Here is a 23,047-nt window from a genome sequence, read left to right as displayed (position 1 = left end):
GGGCCGGACGAGAAGCTTGACCCGATTTCCGTGAATGAATGAATTTCACGGATTCAGGGCGAGGGCTGGGATTAACTTCTCCAGATTGAGGCTCGGTTATAAATAAGCAACAGAGTGGACACGTTTACACACAGACGGGATATTTAGCAGGGCGGTTAAACGCTTCACTGGCTGTCCGCGTGCTGACAGCGTAACACTCCGAAAGGATGGAATTCAAATGAAATCCGGCAGAAGCCCGCTTTAATTTCGCGACATTCAAGCAACCATTTACGTGCGATTTCACAAAACAAGGAAATGATTTATAGGCTGACTCGGAACAACTGTAAATAGCAAAGTTTAGAATAAAAACAATTGACGAAAGCGCCTACCGAAAATAACGCGAAACTTCTCTCCACGCCTCCATCCACACACCCGAAAAGATTAAGCGAGAGCCACTCATTCCCTCAAATGAAAATATCTATGAAAAGAGGATTTATCGTGCTTTGTGTAACCATTGATGACATGATGGCATTTTTTTCCCCGACGACTATACTCGAGCGCTAGTGACAATTGGAAGAATGTAATCGGGAAGATTACGATTCAGGGGGGCCGAAAAAGCTTAATTAGTTCCGATTAAATTCTCTCTGCGTCCATCGCCCAGTTGATTGACGAGGGAGAAGGACCACGAGCGCATTATAGCGGTGGATAAAAGGAAAGGATTTATTGTCGCCCCCCCCCCCCAAACGATCCTCACGTGAGCAGACCAAAGAGGGAGAGAGAGGGGGGAGGTGTGAGTGGCACTTATCCGTCGAACAGTAGGAAAAAAATCCTCCCGGACCAAATAGGTCCAAAAGGAATACGACTATGGGCGATGGAAATCTTTGCCACTTAACGTTCATTACCGGCTTATTCCCATCGTTATACGCATTAGTCATACTAAAAGAAATTTCAGTTCATTGGTATTCAGAGTTGAGCAAATCATGGTTACCATCATCAGCAGAAGTTGGCAATTGGAATGATTTGTAGCATTACTATGGATGAACAGGCTATTACAGATAAATGTATATGTTGCCGCACCCTGTATTTGTGTGTGAACGCACACAAATTTATCTATACAGATAAAAAAGAATAACAATAGAATATTACTAGAAGAGATACAAGCAGAATCGACGAACTTGGTCATTGTTCAGGCATGCAGGTACATGCCACCAAGCAATCAAAAGAAGGAAGAAGTCTATAGGATATACTACCTTGATCAAAAATTTCCCGGAATTTATTCAGAAAATGAAAAATACAAGTTTATTCATCTAAATCTATATTGTCCCCTTCAAAGTAATCCCCATCGACTGCAACACACTTATGCCAGCGCTTGATCCAATCCTCGAAACATTTTTTATAATCGGTTTTCGGTATGTCCATCAGTGCTTCCTGCGATTTTTCCATTACTTCCTCTCGGCTGCTAAAACGCGTTCCCCGTAATGGTTTTTTAACTCGATTGAACAGAAAGAAGTCACAGGGAGCCAAATCAGGTGAATTCGGTGGCTGTTGGATGGTATTTGTTGCATTTTTCGTCAAAAAATTACGAATAATGATAGCACTGTGCGACGGTGCGTTATCATGGTGCAAAATCCACGAGTTTTCTGCCCACATTTCTGGTCTCTTTCGGCGAATTGCTTCACGCAAACTTTGCTTCTCTGATGGTTAATTTGCGGTTATTGACCAACATTTCTTTTACTTTATCAATTTTTTCACCGACTTTCGATGTCGATGGTCTGCCACTGCGTTCACCATCTTCGATTGACTCACGACCACTTCTGAACCGCTCGTGCCACTGGTAAACGACCGTTTTTTTTAGAGAATCGTTGCCGAAACACTTTTCCAACATTTCCAACGTCCGTCTTCTTTTTTTTGCCAAAACGTTCCCTCTTGACGCTTGGCTTGCAGCTGCCCGATGATTTAATCATTCAGCTGCTGTGTTTGCGGCTTCTTAGCCCGTCGATGAAGGAAGGTCCAATCAACTCCTTTTCCTTTTCAATGGTGGTTGGTCGTCGTCCCGTCCCGTTGCTGCTCTTGGGCGTTTGTGCCTTTCCCAGGAGACAGGTTTTAAGCCGCCGATCGACCGCAAGTGCTCTTCTTTTTTGCCTTCAAGCTCCTCGTAAAAGGCCGTCGCGCGAGTCTTGATGACATCTCCAATGGGCGCAGTTTCAGTTAAGGCGTGGAGAATTTCTGCGGCATAGTTCCAGCCAAGCCCAAGTACACTGTTGAGTGCCCCTCTTTCCGTTACCTCCAAGTGGTGGAAGGCCGTCTGAGTCATTCTGCCACTCCATGCCGGTGAAGCGTACATCAAGATTGGGCGAATTGCCGCCACGTACAGATACGTCTTTGTCTTGATAGAGAGGGACGGTGAACGCAGCAGCGGCGAGAGTTGTAGTCGTCTTCCTCTTGCCTTCCTGGTGGCAGCGAGGGCGTGACTTTTGAATGTCAGTCTTTTATCCAGTATCACGCCTAGATAGGTCACCTCTTCCTTCCATGGCGCCTCCTCGGTGCCCACGAGGATTTCTCCTGGTTCTCGCAGTCCTCCAGGTGAAAAAAGAATCGTCTGTGTCTTTGCGCTGTTGACGCTGATTCGCCACAGGGCGTACCACTCCAGCAGTTTGTCTACTGCTCGCTGTAGGTATGTTGCCGCCATGTGTGCTCTCCGCGAAGTGGTCACTATTGCTGCGTCATCCGCATACAGGGCAACCATGGTATGTCGTCCAAGGTCTACCGGGAGGTCCGCCGTATATAGATTAAAAAGTATCGGTCCGAGCACCGATCCTTGCGGCACGCCTGCGTGGACCTGTTTCGGCTGTGACAGCGCGCGTCCCCAGGCGACACGGAAAGTCCTTCCTGTCAGGTATGATGTTAGCAAGCGGCGCTGCCAATTTGGAAACCGCTGTATTGCAAGTTTTCGCCTGAGACCAGCGTGCCATACCCGGTCGAAGGCTTTCCTGATGTCAAAGAACGCCGCCGTTGAGCAGCATCGCCGATTGAATCCGGCCGTCACCTGTTCCACGAGACGGACGAGCTGGTGTGTGGTGGAGTGTTCCTCTCGAAAACCGTACTGTGATGCCGGCAAGATTGAGTAGGCCGCGATGTGCTTCAGGAGATGTGGCAGCAGTACCCTCTCAAGCAGCTTTCCCAGGGTCGCTAGCAGGGCGATCGGGCGGTAGTTCTCTACGTTCCTAGCGGACTTCGGCGGCTTCGGCAATAGGATGACTTTTGCCGATTTCCAGATGGCCGGAAAATGTCCCATGGAGAAGCAGGCCGTAAAGAGCGTAATCAGGTGAGTTGCGAGCGAGACAGGCATCTGTCGAAGGGCCTCGTTCGGGATGTTGTCCTCTCCTGGTGTTTTCTTGCAGCGTAGTCGTCCAAGGGCTGCTCTCAGGTCGTTTTCGGTAACCTTCGTTACCGTCATGGTGCCCTCCTCCGTTGTTTCATCCTCTTCAGGAAAGTCGCTAGGATCATCCGGTACCAGTGGATCCGGAGTCGACGTGAAAGTGGCCTCCAGCGTAGTTGCTGCAAATTCAGCCTTTTCGTCTTCCGTGATAAGAGGGCCACCAGGTGAGTCGATCGGTGGGTCGATCCGAATGCTGTGGCGAAGAGAAGCTGCCATTCTCCAGATGCTCCCATCTTCGGTTCGGAGGGAAGCAACCTTCCTTTCCCACGTCGTCTGCCTGTGGTCCTGGATGAGCTGCCTCACTTCGGCTCGTTTTCTTCTAAACCGTGCCCCATCCGCGGGACATTTGGTTCTTTGAAATCGTCGTCGAAGCCGATTTCTTTCGCGGATGCGGCGAAGGATGGAATGAGGCAGCGTCAGATGTCCAGAAGGGCGGATCAGTTTTATTGGCACGGTGTTCTGTAATGCTTGGTCCACGCCAGCTGTTATGACAGAAGCATATTCGTCCAGCATAGCTTGTGACGTCAGTGATGGCGGCTGTTCCGGTAAAATGTCGGACAGGATCTGCCTGTACCCTGTCCAGTCTGTTTTGTCCAGGCATCGCACCGGCCGTGGGGGAAGTAACGTTGGGCAGCATCCCAGATAGGCGCAGACTGGGTAGTGGTCGCTGTCCAACGTCGGTGTCGCCACGAGAGAAAGCGAACTCGTGAGCCTACGGTGCAGCGCAATATCTAAGACGTCTTCGCTCCTGCCGTGATGCTGATGCGTTGGCCCATGTGGACCCGCGACGCGTACTCCGTTGTTCTGAGCCCATGTGAGCAGCGCTTCACCCCGAGGGTTCGGTGTAATTGAATGCCATGCAGCATTCTTTGCATTTAGATCCCCGAGAAAAAGCGACGGCCGTGACCCGGAGAAGATGACTTCGAAATCCTGTGTGGCTAGAGGTCGTTTTGGGGGGAGATAGAGTGACCCCACTGTGAGAGAGCCGATCGAAGTATCTACTTCAATGGCTGTCGCCTCTAGATGCAGTCGAGCTGGTAGGTCAATTTTTCTCGCAGCCAGGTCAAGCGAAACGAGGACCGCCGTGCCCCCTCCTCTTGTTTGCCGGTCATCCCGGTAAACTGCATAGCCTGGAACGCCGTATGAAGTTCCAGGACGGAGATGAGTCTCTTGCAGACAGACGATTGAGATTCTTGCCTTCCGTAGAAAGGCAAGCAATTCAGGGGTCTTTCGCTTCAATGCGCCGCCGACATTCCATGTGGATAGGATGATAGATTTATTTAATTCTCGCCTATGGTCCATTTTGGTTTGGGAAAATAGTGGTAAGGGCGACAGTTAAAGCTTGCAGCTGTTGTTGCAATAGCGCAGCAGAGGACGTCAATGCTTCCAGGATGGAAGAGAGGGATGTAGCCAAAGTTGGAGTCGGCATCTGCGAGTCTGCAGCCCGCCTCTTCTGGAGAAGAGGAATTTTTATTTCTTCTGCTGTCTCCCTGGCGACCGGAGCCGGCGTCGAGAGTGGAGGAAAGTCAAGATGCTTGCACATGGTCAGACGTTGGGTTGCGTTGGTTGGGTCTCCCGGCTTCGACGCGTTGAAGGTACCAAGCGTCTTCTGTTGAGGAGAAGGCAGCTCTGTTTCAGCGGCGGTGTTCTTCGCCCCCTGGGTTGGTGCGCCTTTCCTCCGGAGGCTAGCCATCTTCATCTCCTTCTGTTTGGCGTAGACAGGGCAGGTCCTGAAAAATGCAGGATGGTTTCCTCCGCAGTTACAGCAACAAGTCTTCTTCCTTTCCGTATCCGGACATTGGATGCCTTCATGTGCACCAGCACACTTGTAGCATCGCGGGGCTGCCGTGCAGTTGGAAGATGCGTGTCCGAATCGGGTGCACCGGTAACACATTTGTGGCTCCCTGTGCTGATATTTTGCCACCCTGACACGGGAATTGCCGATGTATCTTATGGCAAGCATTTCTTTTGTTTGCCATTCAGGGTTTTCCTTGACAACGACAAGGAAGAAGGTTCCCTGCCGCACCAGATGCACTCGTTCCACCGGAATCCCCATGGCGTCCATATCTTCTTTCAGTAGCTCAACTGGGTAGGTGCACGGAAGTCCACGAACCGCGTAGAAATTGGCTCGTAGGGATTTCGGGCCCCAGGTCGAGAATTGTGCATTTGACTGCACCAACAGCTGCTTTATGGCCGCATAATCAGCCGCAGTCTTTAGTTGAAGTCTCGTCGAGTCGGTTGTATGGATTGCAGTAAAGGACTTGTCCGTTGCCTTGGATCGGACAAGTTTCAGCAAGGCCGCGTGGTCTACTACATCGTATATGATGAGTGCCGGGGGGCGTGGTTCCTTTTTTCGGCTTGCCGGGGATCCAGATGGTGCAGATGAATTTTCAGCCTCCATCGCCACGGGAGCAGAAGAGTTGTCCGTGTCCGGATCCGTGACGAGCGGTGAGAATTTATTACTCGTACTTACCGGGCGCTTATTAGTTGCTTCTTCAATGGAAAGGAATGGTGCGCTACGCTTCCCGGCTCCTCTGGGATCCTTGACGTGTCGCCAGTCGTCGTTGAATTTCGCGGCAGGGGCAGACGGCCCGTTCTGATGCATGGAAACGTCCATATTTAGAGCGCCGGCAGTATGAACAGGGTTTGAAGAAGTCTTTTCCAGCTGCTGGTCGAGAGGAGTCCTTATAGTGTCCGCTGGCAGCGGCACGATGTCCATATTGGGCGCCGACCTTAGCTGTCGGTCGCCTCCCCTCAAAACTACTACTACTACCAACGTCCGTGCGCCACTAAATCCGTTTTTTACGCAAAATTTAATACAAGTTCGTTGTTGCAAATTTAAATCCATTTCTGCAATTGTAAAAAATCGCCAACACACACAGAGATAGATGTACTCTTGGCTACGTAACTTTTGCAAATGTCAAGTTATGACACTAAGATTTAAAGGGAATATCAACAACAGATGTACCAATTTGACAAAAAAAACAGAACTCAAATCGGAACGATGGGAGCGCCACACGGTGGTTATTCCGGGAACTTTTTGATCAAGGTAGTACGATCATTTAGAGAGCTTAATCGCGTGTATTTCTGAAGGGGAAAATTTAATAGTTGATGGGGGATTGGAATGCGACGATACGTGGAGGAAGAGATGGTGATGAGTGGGGGACTACAATTTAGTTACGAGGAATGACCGCGTGGATAAATTGAGTACTGCAGGGGTTAGCGATCACCAACACTTGGTTTAGGCACCACAAAAGGTGGAGGTATACATGTTGCACTCTTCATGGGTGTGCTAATGGAAACACGGGGGTATTTTCATACGAATATCATAACATTACCAACAATTAATGCAGTATGAAAATTACCCATTTTCACATTTTTAGCTCTGGTCTAATGCCTAGCTAAACATTAGTCGAGTTTTATCAAACAAGTTCAGGAAGAAATTAAGAGTATTAATTGTTCAAAATTTAGCAGGTCCTTTCCTTAAATATTTCCTTTATAGCTAAGTTTGTTCTCGTACAATATGAAGATATTAAAGAAATTTAATAGGCAAACAAAATTCTTCAAAGACTACAATATTTCTCTTTTACCGCTACTCCATTATTCTGTAAGATCCTGTCTCAGGCATTACTTGGCGGAAGTCATTATTCCTAGGCGTAAATGAGGGAGGGCTAACTTTTTAAATTCCTGTGGAATCTGCTAAGCTAGTCTTCCCTCATTTACGTCCATTATTCTGCTATCCGTTCTTAATATTCGCATTAAGGCTGAACGTATTGTTTGCGTAATCAAATAAAGTAACATATTTACGCGGTCAGAGGCTACCCTTAGCGTAGGTATGATGTCAAACTACACCGATTCAACTCGTATGTTTGATAATTTATTTGAATTGAGTTCGAAGAAAACTGGAATGAGATCCGCTCGTTGGCGACCTCTGATTTCTCGCAAAATATGTTTTAAGAGCCAAAAAGGCACACTTTAAAAAGATTTTAACGAGGAGACGCTTGAGTAACTACTTAATTTTGATTTGGAAGTCTACAAAATGGCCAGTAGAATACAAAAAACGTCAATTATGGCGGCAAGTGACCGCAGTCATCTCGCTATGAGTGAAATAATAATGACTTGTACCTGTAGACAATCACCGTTCGCGGGAACTGATATGCAGCACCGTGGGGCTTGGCTTGCACTCTTATTAAGTGGATCATGGGAAGTTAATTCCGCTTGCAATGTGTCGCGCAAACGGGCAGCGGACTAGCTGGACACCTTCACGCGGGCGGGCAAGTAAGAGGCGCCAGCGGCGCTCGTGCCTCACCCTCTCGGGAGACAAGAGCGGAGCGGCCGGCCTGCGGCGGCAGGCTCTCTTCGAGTTATTACCGCCGGGTGACACCGCGAGGTCACCGCCCAGGTCGGCGGTGGACACCCTGGCATCCAGGTGTGGCGAGATGACAAACGCTCCTGACCAACGAACACCAAACAAACAAGCGTTCTAATTTCTCAGAGATGAATTAAAATCGCCCAAACAGTTACGCTTTATCACAGAATATCAACGAATAAGGGTCAAACATTTAAAACAGCATAATATTTCTAATGCAATCACTACAATTAAGGAAATATCTGTTTCATACGCCTTTCACGCGTAATTGTCGATAGGAAAGTCGTCAAATATAAATCTACGTCAAAAAAACGGTGACGAGAACGAGCAAAAGAATGAACATTGGGCAACAACTCTTTCTTTGAAGCACACATACTCTATCGTCATACAACATCCTTGCCAAAAACTACGCTCCCTTTAAATATTTAAAATGCCAGCAGTGGTATAAATAACACACTGTTCAACTTCCCGATCATTCGAAAGTTTTGTTCTATAATAACAACTGTTACCAAAGAAACGACTGCAAGAATGTAACGGAATGAGCAATAATTCCAACATAGTGATTTTGGGGCCAACCTCAACCGTGCCCCCATCGGGAGGCATTCATCTAGACAATCAATCACTAATGTCTAGGCTTCGAATTAAGCAGCGAATTTTCCTTTCGAACCTCCTCTCACAATCTTTGGCTATACTTGTAAGAGGAACTGTCTTATATATTTCACACAGAGTGCTAACTAATATGCATCTTTGTCTTTAACACCTTTAATTTTTCGCATATTAAACGCATTGTTCCACCCAAAGTATTAGAAAAGTATAAGGTCACATATTATGTATTGAAAAAACAAGCAGCATACATTTCCGCCCGCTTTGATTAATAAATCTTGCGTATATTTCATAAATGACGCAAACTTAACTTGTGCCTTTGTAAACTCCAACTCTTCTGCTAATTACCAAACAGAAAAGCGAAATTTTAACGCTGAACCATAGCTCAGGCCGGATTCGAAAAACATTGTCTCCATTTATACAGTATTAATACATTTTCCATTTGATTGGTAAAAAGACATGATTACGTTCCTTGATCGTAGATGTCACGGTTGACAACGTACCTCAAAGTTTTACTCAAGCAACTGCCACCGCTATTTGCTTTCACCTTGACTGCAAGAATACACTCTCGATCTCTAAGGTATTATAATTTCACAAAACCGTGAGCGCAAGAGCTTCGAGGATAATGTCGGATCGGGTTTGGAGATGCGGGGGATTAAGGGGGGCAAGAGCACTGCTGCCTCCCGAGAGAGAGAGAGGAGACATTCACGAATCCCCCTCAGGAGCTGGTCCGTGGGAGGATAGGCGAGGGACCGATTTAATTGGCGTGGCCTTCAAAGGCGGACGAGAGGTGAGGGATTAGGAGCAGTGGTCCAGCGCCAGGAGACCTAATCTCTGCCGAAAAGGCTTTTCTGCCTCCTTCCCCCGCGTCCCGGGCCTCTCCTCTTCCCCGCGTCAGATTCCTTAGCAACGTTTATGATTCAGTGGGATACACTCAAAGTTGTAATTGTGCCGTTTTGTTTATCGACTTTGATCCAGTGTCCTCCTGCACGAATATCGTTCGAATAATCCCACCCTTTCATTCCTCTTCCTTTCAACGTTAATAGAATTGAAACTTTACGAAGACGCTGGATTTAGAGTTCGGGAATAATTTTATCGGTTTAAAGCCAAAACCTGAGGTTAATAATAGAGAAGGCCTAACTAGAGAAATAAATAGTAATTACGTAACCCCGAAGCACTGGAAGGAGAATATAAAAATTATTTTCCTAGTTCTTTTAATTAGCTTCCAAGTGCTTGAATTCTGAAATGAATATTCCCACGGCAATACAATCGCCAACGCAAGATTTCCCGTGATGACGAGGAAAAACGTATATCTCTGAAAGTTGGATGACTCTCCAAAGTAATTATGAAGCCAAATGAAATTTTACTCGCTGTTTCCACAATCATAAAGTTTATGAAATGTTTAAGTTACTAGTTCCAATGTGGTCATGTTCTTTGGCGGGTCGCACGACATTACTTTCCGATACCTGTCAGGTTATCAGAAGCAAAACTTGCACTGTTATTTCCACCTTAAAAAGACAAAAATTAAAAATGAACTCCACGCTTTATACAACAATTTAGAAGTTCCATGTAAAAAAATTCAACGGTCCCCCGAAATGAAATGTATAACTGTACTACCACGCCATACTAGTTCCGGCTGCTGTTCTCTGTTCCTGGGGAAAAAAGGCTGTTGACAAGGAACGACGCAAGTGCTTCCTTCCAAATAGAGGCGCCAGCACCAGTCGTTTACACTCATCATGCCCTTGGTCGAAAGTACTGTAAGTCTTGCTCAAGGTTGTTTTACGGCACGAAATATAACACAAAGTTGTGCTCGTACACTCTCCTTCCCGTAATCATTCCACTTACATTTATTTCAAAATACTTGTACAGGGCAGTGAAAATTGTTTTCCCTAGATTAAAAAAATATGAATAACAAAAGACCGGGCGAAAATAAACAAAACCCAGGGTAACTTAATTAAGAGGGCTGATCAAAGTATTGAGGAAATTTGTGGAGAATAATTTGAATTTGAATTTTCTGAAGACCTACGAGGATGTGCCTTTACACGAAAATATCTGAAAACCATTACCTTGAAGGTCATTGGCAAAAAAATTACTGCTTTTAATAGAAAAATTAAAAGTCTTTCAGAAATAATTAATTCATTTTATCATGTAACCAGTATCATACAAAAGTTCCCCGGGGAAATATTAAAAAAAAATAAAATGATATTTGCAAGGTAAAATAATTTGCTTTGAGATTTTGCAAATACGAGGGTCATCCGGAAAGTAGTACCCGTTCGTGCCGCATGAAGTGCTGACGACGCGAGTAGCCGCTGGACGAGGTCAGATAGCTTCAGTGGCTTGTCTGCCTTCTCTGAGCCAAGTTGCGTGACGCTAGCATTGCCTGTGTTGTTTCTGTGATTGTTTACAATGTTTAAAAAAATTGAGAACGCCGCCAGTTGTGAAGTGAGGGCAGTGATTAAATTCCTCAATGCAAGAAACGTTCGCCCATGTGATATTCATCGCCAATTAAAGGAGGTGTATGGAGACAATGTAATGGACGAGTCGTCTGTTCGGCGGTGGTGTCGCAACTTCAACATGGGGAGGGGGAACACACACGACGATGAGCGTTCGGGGAGACCGTCTGTCATTACAGACCAACTGGTGAGCTCAGTTGACGAATTCGGGAGGAACGATCGGCGCGTCACAATTGATGACATCTGTGAGCATTTTCCCAATGTTTCTCGAACAATTGTTCATGAAATTGTTAAACACCATCTGCAGTATGCAAAAATTTGTGCAAGATGGGTCCCTCGCGTATCTCAATGAGCTGGCGGCGAAGGACTATGCAGCAGGAATACAGAAACTTGTCACACGTTATGACAAATGCCTTAATTTGCTTGGAGATTATGTTGAGAAGTAGTTTAAAGTATCCTCTTTCAAATAAAATTTTTTATGTTTGTTAATATTTACTTTTGTGTCTTTATTTCACGAAAGGGTACTACTTTCCGGATGACCCTCGTACATAGGTATATTCAATGGGTAAAAAGATTTTGAAAGTTCAAGGAAATACGTATTTCAAAGACCGTACGGTGCGGTCCGCAATGGTTCTCATCTTTCAATTGTCCTCTTCTCAAATTAATACGTTTTACCTCCAGATTACCATGTCGTTTCCGCATGCATTTCAAACTTGATAACTAGCGATCAAAATGTATTCTCATACAATGAAAATGTAGTATTCTTCCGAAACGAGGGGTCCAATGAAAATAAAAGGGACACATCAAATCCAGGTAAACATCCTTTTGCATGCGCTTCCTCGACACAACAAGAGCACCCACCTCCGCGATCTGGTTAGCCATGACTCCGCCCTCTTCTTCTACGCCGCGTCGGTGCCTGGGAGATTCCGTCTTGGACGCTGTCGCGCGCTCCTTCAAGGCCGAAAGAAGGCTTCTCGATGAGAATTTCGCGAGGTCTCTGAACCCCCGAAGGGAACGACGAACGAGGAAGGGAGGCGCGGGGAAAACCTCCTCCGACGCTTGGACACCGGATGATCACCAGCAGCGCAAGTGCTGCTGAGCCGGACGACCAATCGGCGCAGTCATTAACGGTGCGACAAATGGATAGACGCCGAGGGAGAGTGACGAGGAAGATGTCACGGCGACCTCTCCCGCTTTTTCGGCGCGTCTTCGAGTTGACGGACCGGGGAGAATATAATGGTGCTGAGGCGAAAGGTGAGAAGAATCAGAGCGTCACTGCACACGGTGTATCTTCTTCTTCAACGTATCTTTCCCTCCGGGAGACCGCCGCCGCACTTAATTTCTTTACCCCTCCACGCACTTAGCACACAAACACAACACGGGCGGAAAAGGGGTCGTCTTCGGGGGACAGGGGACGACGGAGAGGTTTGTCGTTTCGTGTTGTTTATTCCTCTCCTTCTTCGGCGACACTTTCAGTCAGGGATTGGGAACAGGGAAGGCGATTGCGGAGCACACGAGGGGCGGCCGAGAGCGCGGTTGAGGATTCAAACGAGGCGAGGATCGCGAGCCTATTCGATCGGAGGAGGCGCTCCGCCCACGCGGGAGTGCCGTGTGTAGGGGAGGGGGCAGGAGAGGGAAGGTTGAATGGGGGCGAGAGTGGGGGGCGGGTGGAATGGGGGGAATCTTTCCAAAGGCAGGACTCCAACGAGAGACGGCTTCTCCTGGGGAAAGAGAGGAGAAGAGAGATTGCCTCGAACGGGAAATGACGGGGAGCAACGACTACGTTTCACGCACGGGTGGATTGCCTCGCGCGGATATAATGGAAAAAGAATATGAAGCGAAGCGGAATTGAGGAGATAGATGAAGAAAGGTATGAGTGACAGAGGGAGAGGGGTGTAGGTTGGTGGGAGGGAAAAACCCTAGAGGACGAAATTCAGGGAGCTAGACGAAAAGGGACAAGCCGAAAGCGTTCAGTCGCCGAATGAGGAGGGCGCGGAGAGCGTCGAGATGGCACCAAGGATATGAGAAGATGTGGAAACGATCGCCGACTTTTATCACTGGGAGAAAAGAGTGACTTGTCCACCTTTCTCGCGAGAGAATCAGGCTTTTTGTACGCATGAATGAGTGGAAGCTCAGACGCTAATCTCGGCAGGGAAGTGAACAGCGGGTTGAAGGGCAAGGGAGCCAAAAGTATTGAAGGGCGGGAAACGGAGGGAAGGTAGGCAAAGCAGAAATGGTACTCTCGCGGTCGTAGTGACCGGCCGATGAGAGAGGTCGCCGGCCTCTCCTGCGAGCAACGGGAACAGGGAGCGGAGAGGGAGGCGAACTGAATACGAACGAGAGGGAAACCGTCGATTGCTTTTCGATAATATATAAAGCGCTTAACTGCTGAGGCAGGCAAGTTTTCCCAAGAACCTACTCCTATTTTATTTCCTGAGAGGAAACTGGGAATGGAAGTGGCAGAAGGGATAGGGAATACGTAATGCGGTATGAAGTTTCGCGGGCGGGCGGAGAGGAGAGAGCCGCGGATGTCGAGGGCTGAAGTGCGAGCGTCGAAGGGAAGGGGACTTGCAGGCGATCGTGTCGCCTCGGCGTATACGACCTCCCCGCAACTGCGACGAAGGAATGGACGCCGGAGGGGAAGAAAAGCAAGGAGAGAGGGAGCTGCAAGAGGCTAGGGAGAAAACCTGTCTCTATGACGACAAGAAACACCAAAACGAGCGACACGGGGCACCGACCAAATGGGAGCCTTTGTCCCTTCACTTTACGCAGAGACGGTTTCCCCGGAGGGGGGAAGAAAATGAGCGGAGGAGAGTCGGGACGGGGGCTGGGTCGACACTTGGTTCTTCCTGGAACGACCGCGGAAGAGAGGAAAGAAACTATCCCACGGGCGAAGTGGAGGAGGGAAGGAGATAGGGGCAGGGCGGGCGAGTGGGAAAATGACCGAAGTAGCGTGTGGGGGTTACACGTAGTGGAGGCAAGGGAATTACATGCATACATATAAGGTAAAGGCGCGGGGGAAACAGCTATTCTGTGAGAGACTTGCCGGAGAGAAGGAAGTCGAAAGAAGACTAGGAAAATGGAATTAGTGGAGGAGTAGGGGAACTTAAGGAGAGGAGAATGATGGAAAGAGGAAAAGGAAAAATAAAGAGCAGAAATCCAGAGTTGGTAAAAGGCAAAAATAAATAGCGTGGGCCTCGAGGGAAGAGAGCGAAGTGGCAGAGGGCGAACGGGGAAGCGAGAAGGGCTAAGGGCGAAGGGAGGAGAGGAGAGTTTGGGAAGCGGAGAACAAGGCAAGTTTCAACTGCTTCACGTAGGAGAGGATGATTCCGAGCATTAAAAGAGAAAGGTGAGAGCAACGAAGCCTGGGATAGTGAGAGGAGGAGAAAAACAGCGTTGAGGAAGACGGGGGTAGGGCGCTCCTTCCTAATCCTCCCTCCCCCTCGTAGTGGCTCGGGAAATGCAAAAAAGGTCTCCGGCCTCCCGTCAAGAGGGCAAGGGGCTGCCGGGAGAGGCGGAAGGCGAAGGTGCGGAAGGGGGAAGTCGAAGAGACGCGTGCGAATGGAGCAGTAGACAGACGCGAGTTTTATATCGAAATATCCATTAAAAACAACTCTTTCGCTTTCTGAAGGGAAGCACGAGAGCGCCTTTATTTTGAATGGTTAGGAGAGAATTGGGTTAAATGGGCGGGGAGCGGAGAGAGAGGGATTTGGGGGTGGCTGGGGGTGGTGGGTGCGTTGGCACGTCGGAGAGGACGCCTGGGGGTTGGAGAGGAGTGAAAGGCGGAAGACGATGCGCGAGAGAGAGGAGGATTGAATATTTAAGGAAGTCAACAAAGACGGGGGAAGCGGAGGCGAAGGAAGCTGTCAAGAGGACTGGAAGTATATGGAAAGGATAGAGTGGGGTGGGAGTGTGCGAGAGCAGGCGAACCTTTTGGCGACGGGAAGAGGCGGAGAAAGAGGGCGGCGCGATTAGCGAGGGGAATGCTCTCCCGGGAAGAAGAAGCGAGAGTGACGAGGATTTTATCGGTTTATTGGGATACGGTGCTGTTGCGCGGTGGCGGAAAACTCTCCCGGCCTGGCCTTAATGAACGCCGGCGAAGCGGAGAGAGAGAGAGAGAGTGGGTGGTGCCCTTCCTTGGCGCCGCGATTCCCCGAAGGAAAGCCTCCGTGCAATAACACGGGCGGGAGGCAGATCCAGACAACTTCGGCAAAGAGAGAACGGGTGGATGGGAGAGAGAGGGAAGGGTTGGCAAGGGAAGGAGAGGTATTCCGGGAAGCAAGAAATTCGGGCTTGACTTCTTCCGTCGACGGTTAGGGATTATATCACCGTGATTACGATCGTTAACCGCGTATAGAAAACGAGTTTGAAACTGCTGCAAGTACGGGAACAAAGGTTGCGTAGGCGGAGAGCGAGCTATGAGAAAGGGGGAGAGATGTTGCTGGGAGGGTGGGTTTGCTAGTGGCAGGTTTGGTAGGGGTCGGGAGGCGAGGGTTTGAAGGCCTGAGTGAGCGAGGGCAAATGAAATTGGAGCAAGGAGGAAGAGAAAGAAATGCCCAGGATTCGGTTATCACGGTGGCGATAAGGAGCCAAGGTGGAAGGGCGCAACCCTTTGGTGAGGTTGAGGGACGGCGGAGGGCGCGAGCGAACGCGGGGGCCTCCGCGACCGAAACTTTCGCAGCGGGGATACGCGGAACGGGGCTACCCCTTCGGTGGTGAGGGCAGGGGGAGGAGGGAACAGGAGGCGAAGCCGTGAAGGTATTTGGCGTTTGGGGGGGTCGGCAGAGGAGAAATTACAACGGCGGTCGGGCGGAGCGGTAACCGCTAGCGAAGGAAATTCAGGCGCTTTGGAGATTAAAAGGAGGCAACACGTGATGAAAAAATGTCCGCGAAAAACCGTTCATAAATTAAGGTCTTCTTATGTGGTGCAAGAAGTTGAGGGTGCGAGACCCGTGAGAGCGGGGAGACTTCAAAGGAGAAAAGGGGTCGGCACTTGGTCGATAGTGAAAGCGGAGACGAGTTGGCAAAGTTAAATGTGTTTCCGCTCAACAGATGGATAAACGAAATCGGGAACATGAAGGGCGTCGACACGGGCTTCGAGGTGGAGCAAAAACCGTTAATGGGATAAAGGAATGAAGCCCAACTGTCGATGGCCGAATATAAGCTCCAAAGACTGGCGGAACGGGAGAAGTTGTCACGTCCGTCAGTGCTAGAGTGCAAACTACTTCACACCTCTTTGGGATTTCATGACCGACTACTGCCCAATAATTAAATTTTAGAAAGGTTGAGAAAATGACGAAATATAATCGAGTAACACTCTGGTGATGTACTCGCTTACATTCGCTACACTATCGCAGATGAACATGTAAAATCCGTTCTTAAGTGGCACACAAAGATGTAAAGTAAAAGTATAAAAGGGAAAACAATATATTTCGATGCCACAAGAAACGGAAGGAAGCAGGCAATGGAAGTCTGAACAACAAATAAAGAAAACGCTGATAGAAAATCAGCGAGGTAATGAGAAAGAAGCTGTAACAAGATCAGCCATCCACATATCAAGCAACCCCTGTACCCGTATCCTGGGATCTCGGAGAGCTAATTCTCTGGAGAAATGTGACAGGGGTGCTTCCCCTTTCTTTGCAGTCCACAGTTATAAGCACCACCTCGAGTGCAGCGAAACTCAGTCACGCACCATTTCCGCAAGCATCCCAGGAAAACTCCCGCCGCATCGGGAAACGGGAATGACGTAAAGAGGTGCAGAAGTAAATCTCGGAGCCTCGTCGCACCGTCGTGTCGTCACCAATGGACACAGGCACACGAGCGCACACCCGCCCCACACCACGTCGAGAAACAAAACAGGAGCGACGCTGGCAACAACGTGGAACACACTCGCTCTCCGAGGCGGTCGTTCGTCACGGGAACTCTTTATTTCTGTTTTATTTTTTATTCTCTTTCAACTCCTGAATGGGGACAAGAGATCAACATCCAGGCTGGGAGACAGGAAGGCACCGGCCGGTGGCGCGGGGGGGGGGGGGGGAGGAAGGTTCCTCGCCAACACGCGGGCGTGACGAGAGGTGTAGCGATCGGAGATCGCGTCACATGAGAGTCCTCCGATGCTGGGGGACGCGGCGAGTGCGGAAGGGGCGGTGTCCGAGGCGAGATTGCCGAGGAAACCCGCGGCTGCTGCGCAGAGGGGCCCAGAAAAGGGTAGGGGCGGAGAGACAGAGCTCCCTCTTCCGCCGTGCGATCTCCAAGTGGGTCGGGCGCCTACTGAGGGCGGCGGGGCCGCGCAGAGCTCAGCGACGCGCGGCCCCCCTCTCCCTTTCACCCCCCCCCCTCTAACCCGCGCACACCCCCAACAAGCACTCCCGCTCCCTTCGCCTCCTCGCTCGCACGGAGGAGACACGGTGGAGGGGGGGAGGAGACCGCACGCCCCTTCCAAAGCGCGCCTCCTCTCCTTATCTATGCGGTGATGGCGGTACATTCGCGCACGCGTTTGCCACATCCGGAGGCTTTTGTGGCCTCCTTGCCGGGTGGGAGGGAAGCCGAGAGCATCTGGGGAACGGGAAAAACAGGAGCGAAACCATAGCGATAAACTTAGGGGAATTCATGACTGCGTGCCTTGGTCTCTCTTTGGGATCAGTTATGCTTACTTTAGATGCTGGAGTCAAAGACAGAAGGAATTAGAGGGTATGGACGACTGCGAAATTTCAGAGCTCCTCCAGTAGTTCCTGAAATTCGCGGTTGGAGAGCGACTTTTTATGAGCAGGTTAACATTCTTGAGATTCCGGTGTTAAATATAGAGAGCAATAGACGTGCCGCGGCAATATGAGTCAATACGAAACCCGATAACTGTTACAAGGCAACCACAATACATCGACTTTTCAGGATCGAGGTAGTTCCTGAATACTTTTAATGTGCAAAAATGAAGAAACCAAAACCTCAGGAAGGAATCCAAATTAAAAGCAATAATGACAGAATTTTCCTCAGTAAGCTGCTTCAAAAAGGGGATGTGAAATTTCAAGATCGAGTAATTGCTTCATATATCTTAATAGACTTGCATCATCCTCAGAACACGAGTACAATAATGAATTCGGGATACATCTCAATTCCACATTTGTGGAGAACATCGTCGATTAATTCGGGCTGTCTGCTCCACAGGATAGCGATGACAGTCGAGCGACACGAAGCAATGATTCAAATATTACCATAGAATTGTGCACATTGTGGAAAATTACTACCGAATGAATAATTTTGGTTGTTAGTTTACTCCTAGAACACTTTATACATTTATAAAATTGTAAAACCCACAAACAAGGCTTCCTTGAAAGTAGCTATAAGTCATTTAATCACCTCCAAAAAGATTTGAAGATTCTAACGAATCAAAAATTAGTGCGATCTTGGCCCAGCAATTAGCACAATAGCCGACGAGCCAACTATGACAGAATCAAGTGTTATATCACGAGTTGGTTAAACATAATGCCGCTACACCTACGAACCTAACGGTATAGGGGTACGGGCCATTTCAACAACCTCAACCTTATGTCCGGTTACCTTTCTTCACGCAATTTAGTCAAAGACTTGCTTGTTGGATTTCTATGCGACGACAGGACATTGGATGTGGCGGCAAGGCTCCCAAATATGTAGGCAGCCATACTTGGGGTTAGACGGAAACGCAGTTGGGGTCAGGAATGGATTGAGGAGGGTAACGGGAAACCGGGGATTTAAGGGGATCGGGAACGGACGGGAAGTACGGATGTCGAAGTTGGAGGGTGTGGAAGAAGGACGGAGGCGGGGATCCTGGGTCCCCCCACCCCCGGACTCACTCAGAAGAATTGACACCCCGGTTACTTAAAAGCCCCCACACCGCGCACGCACGCTCACTTCGGAGAGTGGTTGGCTGGCAACTGGGAAGGCAACGACCGCCCCTGGCGCCTCGCGTGGCCACGGCGTCTTCAGAGGACGTGCACCGAATGAGGGAAAGGGTTTCCATCGCCCCACAGGGGGGAGAGGAGTGATGGCGTGGCGAAGGGGGGAGGTGACGCAGTCATGGTGACGGGACAATTGGTTGCCTTCGATCACGGCGATCGGGAATTTAAGCCCTTTACTTGCGCTCAAAAAACCCGAAGGATGAGAGTTAGAGTCCATCAAATGCCATGATAACAGCGCTAATCTCAAGGCATTGAGTTCACTCGGCCACCATTGAACAGTACACAGCCTTTTTCTCGGAGAAAAAAGGCGATTCTAAATTCATCACAAACAAATCAAACTCACGCACGAGCGGTTGGGCGGCGATATATAGTGAAAGCGAAAGGGAACCTCCCGATTAAAGCCCTTTATAAGTTTTCGCATAAATTAATTGAACCGTCAAAGTAGGTAAAACTAGATTCTATCAGAGAACCGACATCAGGAATGTGCCGCATACACGGACATACAGGGTAATGACGTTCCGGAGGGTTAGATTAATTGTACTCAGATGAAGAAAATATCTGATGAGGAAACTTGAGAAGGGTCAAGTCCAATTTTTATTTCTGATTTAAGAAATAAAATGAATTTAACTTTGAATGTGAGGCTGGAACGTACCTATGCATTTAGTGCCTTATTATACCTGTCGGATATAAGACGCACCACCGGGTAATATAATAAGCATTTCATTTTTGCGCAGTGAATTGGAAAATTTCGATAATGACGGTTGTTATTCGGATCAACAATGAAGACGTTATGCAACAGGGCGTCTCGAAAACCTCGGCGATTGATCGAATTTTCGGTTTTCCGCGGATTCTAACAAGTCGTCACAAGCCCTCGTGTGGCGGCGCCGCCCCGGCCCTTGGGGCCCCGTCTCGCCCACCGCGTAGTGCTTCCCGAAAATCTGAATTGACTAACATATCAAGTGTAACTAACACGTAATTTAAGAAATAAAAGTGTCATTGTTTCTGCCTAGAATATATACAGCAACCCTTCAACCGCCATTAGGGCGAGAGGCGGGAGGTGTTAGGGCACCTGTACATATAAGAGAACAATGATAGAAATTTAATACAATAAGATGAATAGATTCCAGGAGTCATCACTATCACGGGCAATAATTCCAAAGCATTAGGTTATTGCAATTATTCGACCAATCCCGTCACGAGCAGCTTTCGATATGCTGCATACAGGATATCAATGCTAAAGAGGTGGTCTCTAAATACTGAGATCCTCCCCATTCCTTCTTTTTTGTATTTAAGATCAAATTTTCCTTTTCCTTCATTATTTTAATAATCGAAGTTTTTAAACGGCTAGTCACGGCTTGGAATTAATACCGAGATAAAATGCTATACATCCACACATTTGTTTCATATCGCTCCGTACGGGCGAGCGTTGGGTATCGCTCCGCATATCTTTTTCTCTAGACTTTGTCTTACTACTTTTAAACTCCCAGTTACGGCATATTCGGCTAATTTGCGTGTTTAACTATCGTACTCAAACGTACAAGACACACAATCCAATCAGGGATAATACAGGGATAGCCAAAGCAAAAGTTCGGCTAGTAGTGGTGAGTAGTAGACAGAAAGATACGGCCTCATCTGAAAACAACACACATACTGAAGCTCGCTTTTTGTAAACAACCTACCACAACCGCATTCCTGACCACCTCAAATTATCTCCCATCCAGCGATCGGGCAAAAAGGGGAGAGGGTGCGACGCTTCGGGGGAGGGGGGCATACCTTCCTGGGAAACCACTGGCATCGAAGGTAAAGGAACTGGTGGTCCACCATGTTGTCTGAATTCCACCGGCAGTGACGGGCTTAAATGAGGCGAACTCTACCCTCGCCTACCAAACCAACAAAAAGCACGGATTGTTGCCTGTCGTGAATCGGAATAGTGCACGAGATATCAGGAAACCTCTTCACGGTCACCTCGAATTTCCATTTTTGGCGCGTCTTTTCCTTTTTTGTCCGGAGGCCTCGTGTTACTTCTATCGGGTTCTTTTCTGTTTATCCAATTACTATACCTTGTGCGTGTGTAAAAGGCTTTTTTTTTCCTAAATAAATACTCCTGATGATTAAGCAAAGTAATTAGCATATATCACGCATTTCTACGATTACAAATTTTATAATTAAAAAAATTGTTAAAACTAAAATCATAATTTCGTTTATTGGGCATATATATTTCTTGTCTTCATAAATGTTTATTGGGTGATAGCAAGAGCAATCTTCGCCAACGTTTTACATACTTAATTAAGCCTTCGCTTCACCCACACTACGCATTAATGCCTCTTTCAGGCTTATCCTGGGGATTCAGTTTTTGGCTGCGCGGGCGCGTTTTTTTCTTCGACTTGACCAACATTATGTACAACTACTCTGCCCCGAATGAGTTGGTGTGATGATGTACATCGATATCCTACCACAGTCCGGAGTTTATAAGGAATCAATAATTTGCAATTACACCTAAATTCAAAGAGTGGTTAAAGATCACCAAGAATAAAACAATAAAAGTAACAAACTACTCACAACCTCTTTAAAAACGACTACTAAAGATTCCCTTTCGATAATATCATAAGCCAAATGAAAACAGAAAAGAATAAGGACAGGAATACTATTGAGACAAGTCTGGAAGGCAAATAACTAAATTATACCGTTAAACTTACGAAGGTTGAAAACAAGAAAAAAACGATTTCACAAGGTGAGCATTGAAGATAAAATCATGCTAACTGCTCCATGGCCATCAAACCTCAGCAAATTAGCAGTGTAGTCTACACAAATTCAGCAGGGAGAGGAATACGTCGCATTCCTTGAGCAGTATCGTACCGCACACAGATATAACCACGCTAAATTTCAATTCAAATTATTTTAGCATATATTTTACCCGTGCCGCTAATTAATGGGCGAGCATCGTTTTGGTGCGATTATATTCTGAAACTTACCGGATTGTGTACACATCACCGATTTTTCGCGGGAAAATATAAATTCTTACAGTACCCTTTTTCCGGAATTCCCGGTTAGTGACTAGACAGCCTGAGTCAAATTTTTATAGACTACACAAATGTGATAATGAAAGAATAAAGCGGGATTCTAAAATCACCACAGGTGATAAATACCTGATATCCGTTCCTCTAAGTTACAAGTCCATTTTGAATGCCTCACTCTTCGTAAGTATATAACGGAGTTTCTGGATTATTAAGTGACAAATTGCACTAAAAATTGTTCTTCGAGAACATTTAAATCGATTCGCAGCTTTTAGAAACTGGTCTCTAGTCAGAGTAATCGATGGATATATTCACCGAATACGCCGTTGCGTAAATCGTCACATACCTCCACATGGACATGCGGGAAGGCGTGTTGGGACACCAGGAACTAAAGAGGAGAGATCTATAGAAGAGGAAATGTGTACAAATAAGTTTCCCTCTGCTCGCGCTGCGCTTGCGAATCGTGGATGGGGAAACAGGAACCCTAGAGAGTCCATCTGGTATGCTGTATCTCCTTCCGTCACGATTGCCCACCTTGGCATGGCACAGGATTTTGGGAATTGGATTATACACTAGATGTCGCCATCACCTAGCGTATATTTTTGCACTAATTATAAATATATTTGCCGTTAATTCAATAGGGTGTTGATTCTACGCGTACCCAAGACTTCCCGTCCCTGTAGTCTTGCTATGTTGGTTCTTCAATAAAGCAGTTTTTCAGGATCTAAGCGTATGCATTTCAAATCATGATTAAATGCTTTTATGATGAAATATAAATTTTTACAGAAGTGTTTTGTCGCGAGTAAAACTAGTCACGGGAAATAGCATATCTCATCGCAACCTTCCTTTGCTGAAATTCCAGACGGACTTCATATGCGGTGACCGTGATCGGCGACCTTCACTTAAGTGGTTTAACAGCATAGAAAAACAAATGAACAGCGACATATAGCACGCAACAACAATTTTTTTACAGTCTTAACTTACATTGTGTGCTTATTCCCCGCTATTGAGCGATATATTATCAGATTTCGCTCAATGAAATCAAAATGCGACACTAGAATACGTTTATCTGGTTAATTCGCTTTTTTTAATTTACCCCATTAGAAATATCTCAAAATTCATTCCATAACGGAGTATTGACTGAAGTATGCTAGCGTAGTAAAATTGAATTAGGTGATACTAACCTACCAATAAGAATAATTCGATTCACACAAAACTGATTAACGTAAAAAATACTGAGAAGTATACTACCATGTAGT

At 47.4% G+C, this 23,047-nt stretch overlaps 1 protein-coding gene across 5 annotated transcripts in view; it reads right to left on the bottom strand.

Moving 5' to 3' along the window:
- LOC139692456 (transmembrane protein 47) overlaps positions 1-23,047 on the bottom strand; it is a 987,299-nt gene that overhangs the window by 323,834 nt on the left and 640,418 nt on the right. Inside the window, exon 1 of one of the 5 annotated variants that reach the window (XM_071590671.1) lies at positions 11,705-17,069. The exons of the other annotated variants lie outside the window; for them this stretch is intronic. Coding sequence (XP_071446772.1) covers positions 11,705-11,725 — 21 coding nt within the window. The 5' untranslated portion in view covers positions 11,726-17,069. Of the gene's footprint in view, positions 1-11,704; positions 17,070-23,047 lie in introns of those variants that run through there. 5 annotated transcript variants of the gene reach the window in all.

Source organism: Hetaerina americana, unplaced genomic scaffold (genome assembly GCF_022747635.1).
Source record: "Hetaerina americana unplaced genomic scaffold, ioHetAmer1.1.p SCAF_4, whole genome shotgun sequence".
Lineage (NCBI taxonomy): Eukaryota > Metazoa > Arthropoda > Insecta > Odonata > Calopterygidae > Hetaerina > Hetaerina americana.
Note: the sequence above shows the minus strand (reverse complement) of the source record. Positions and strands in the feature narration are given on the sequence as shown.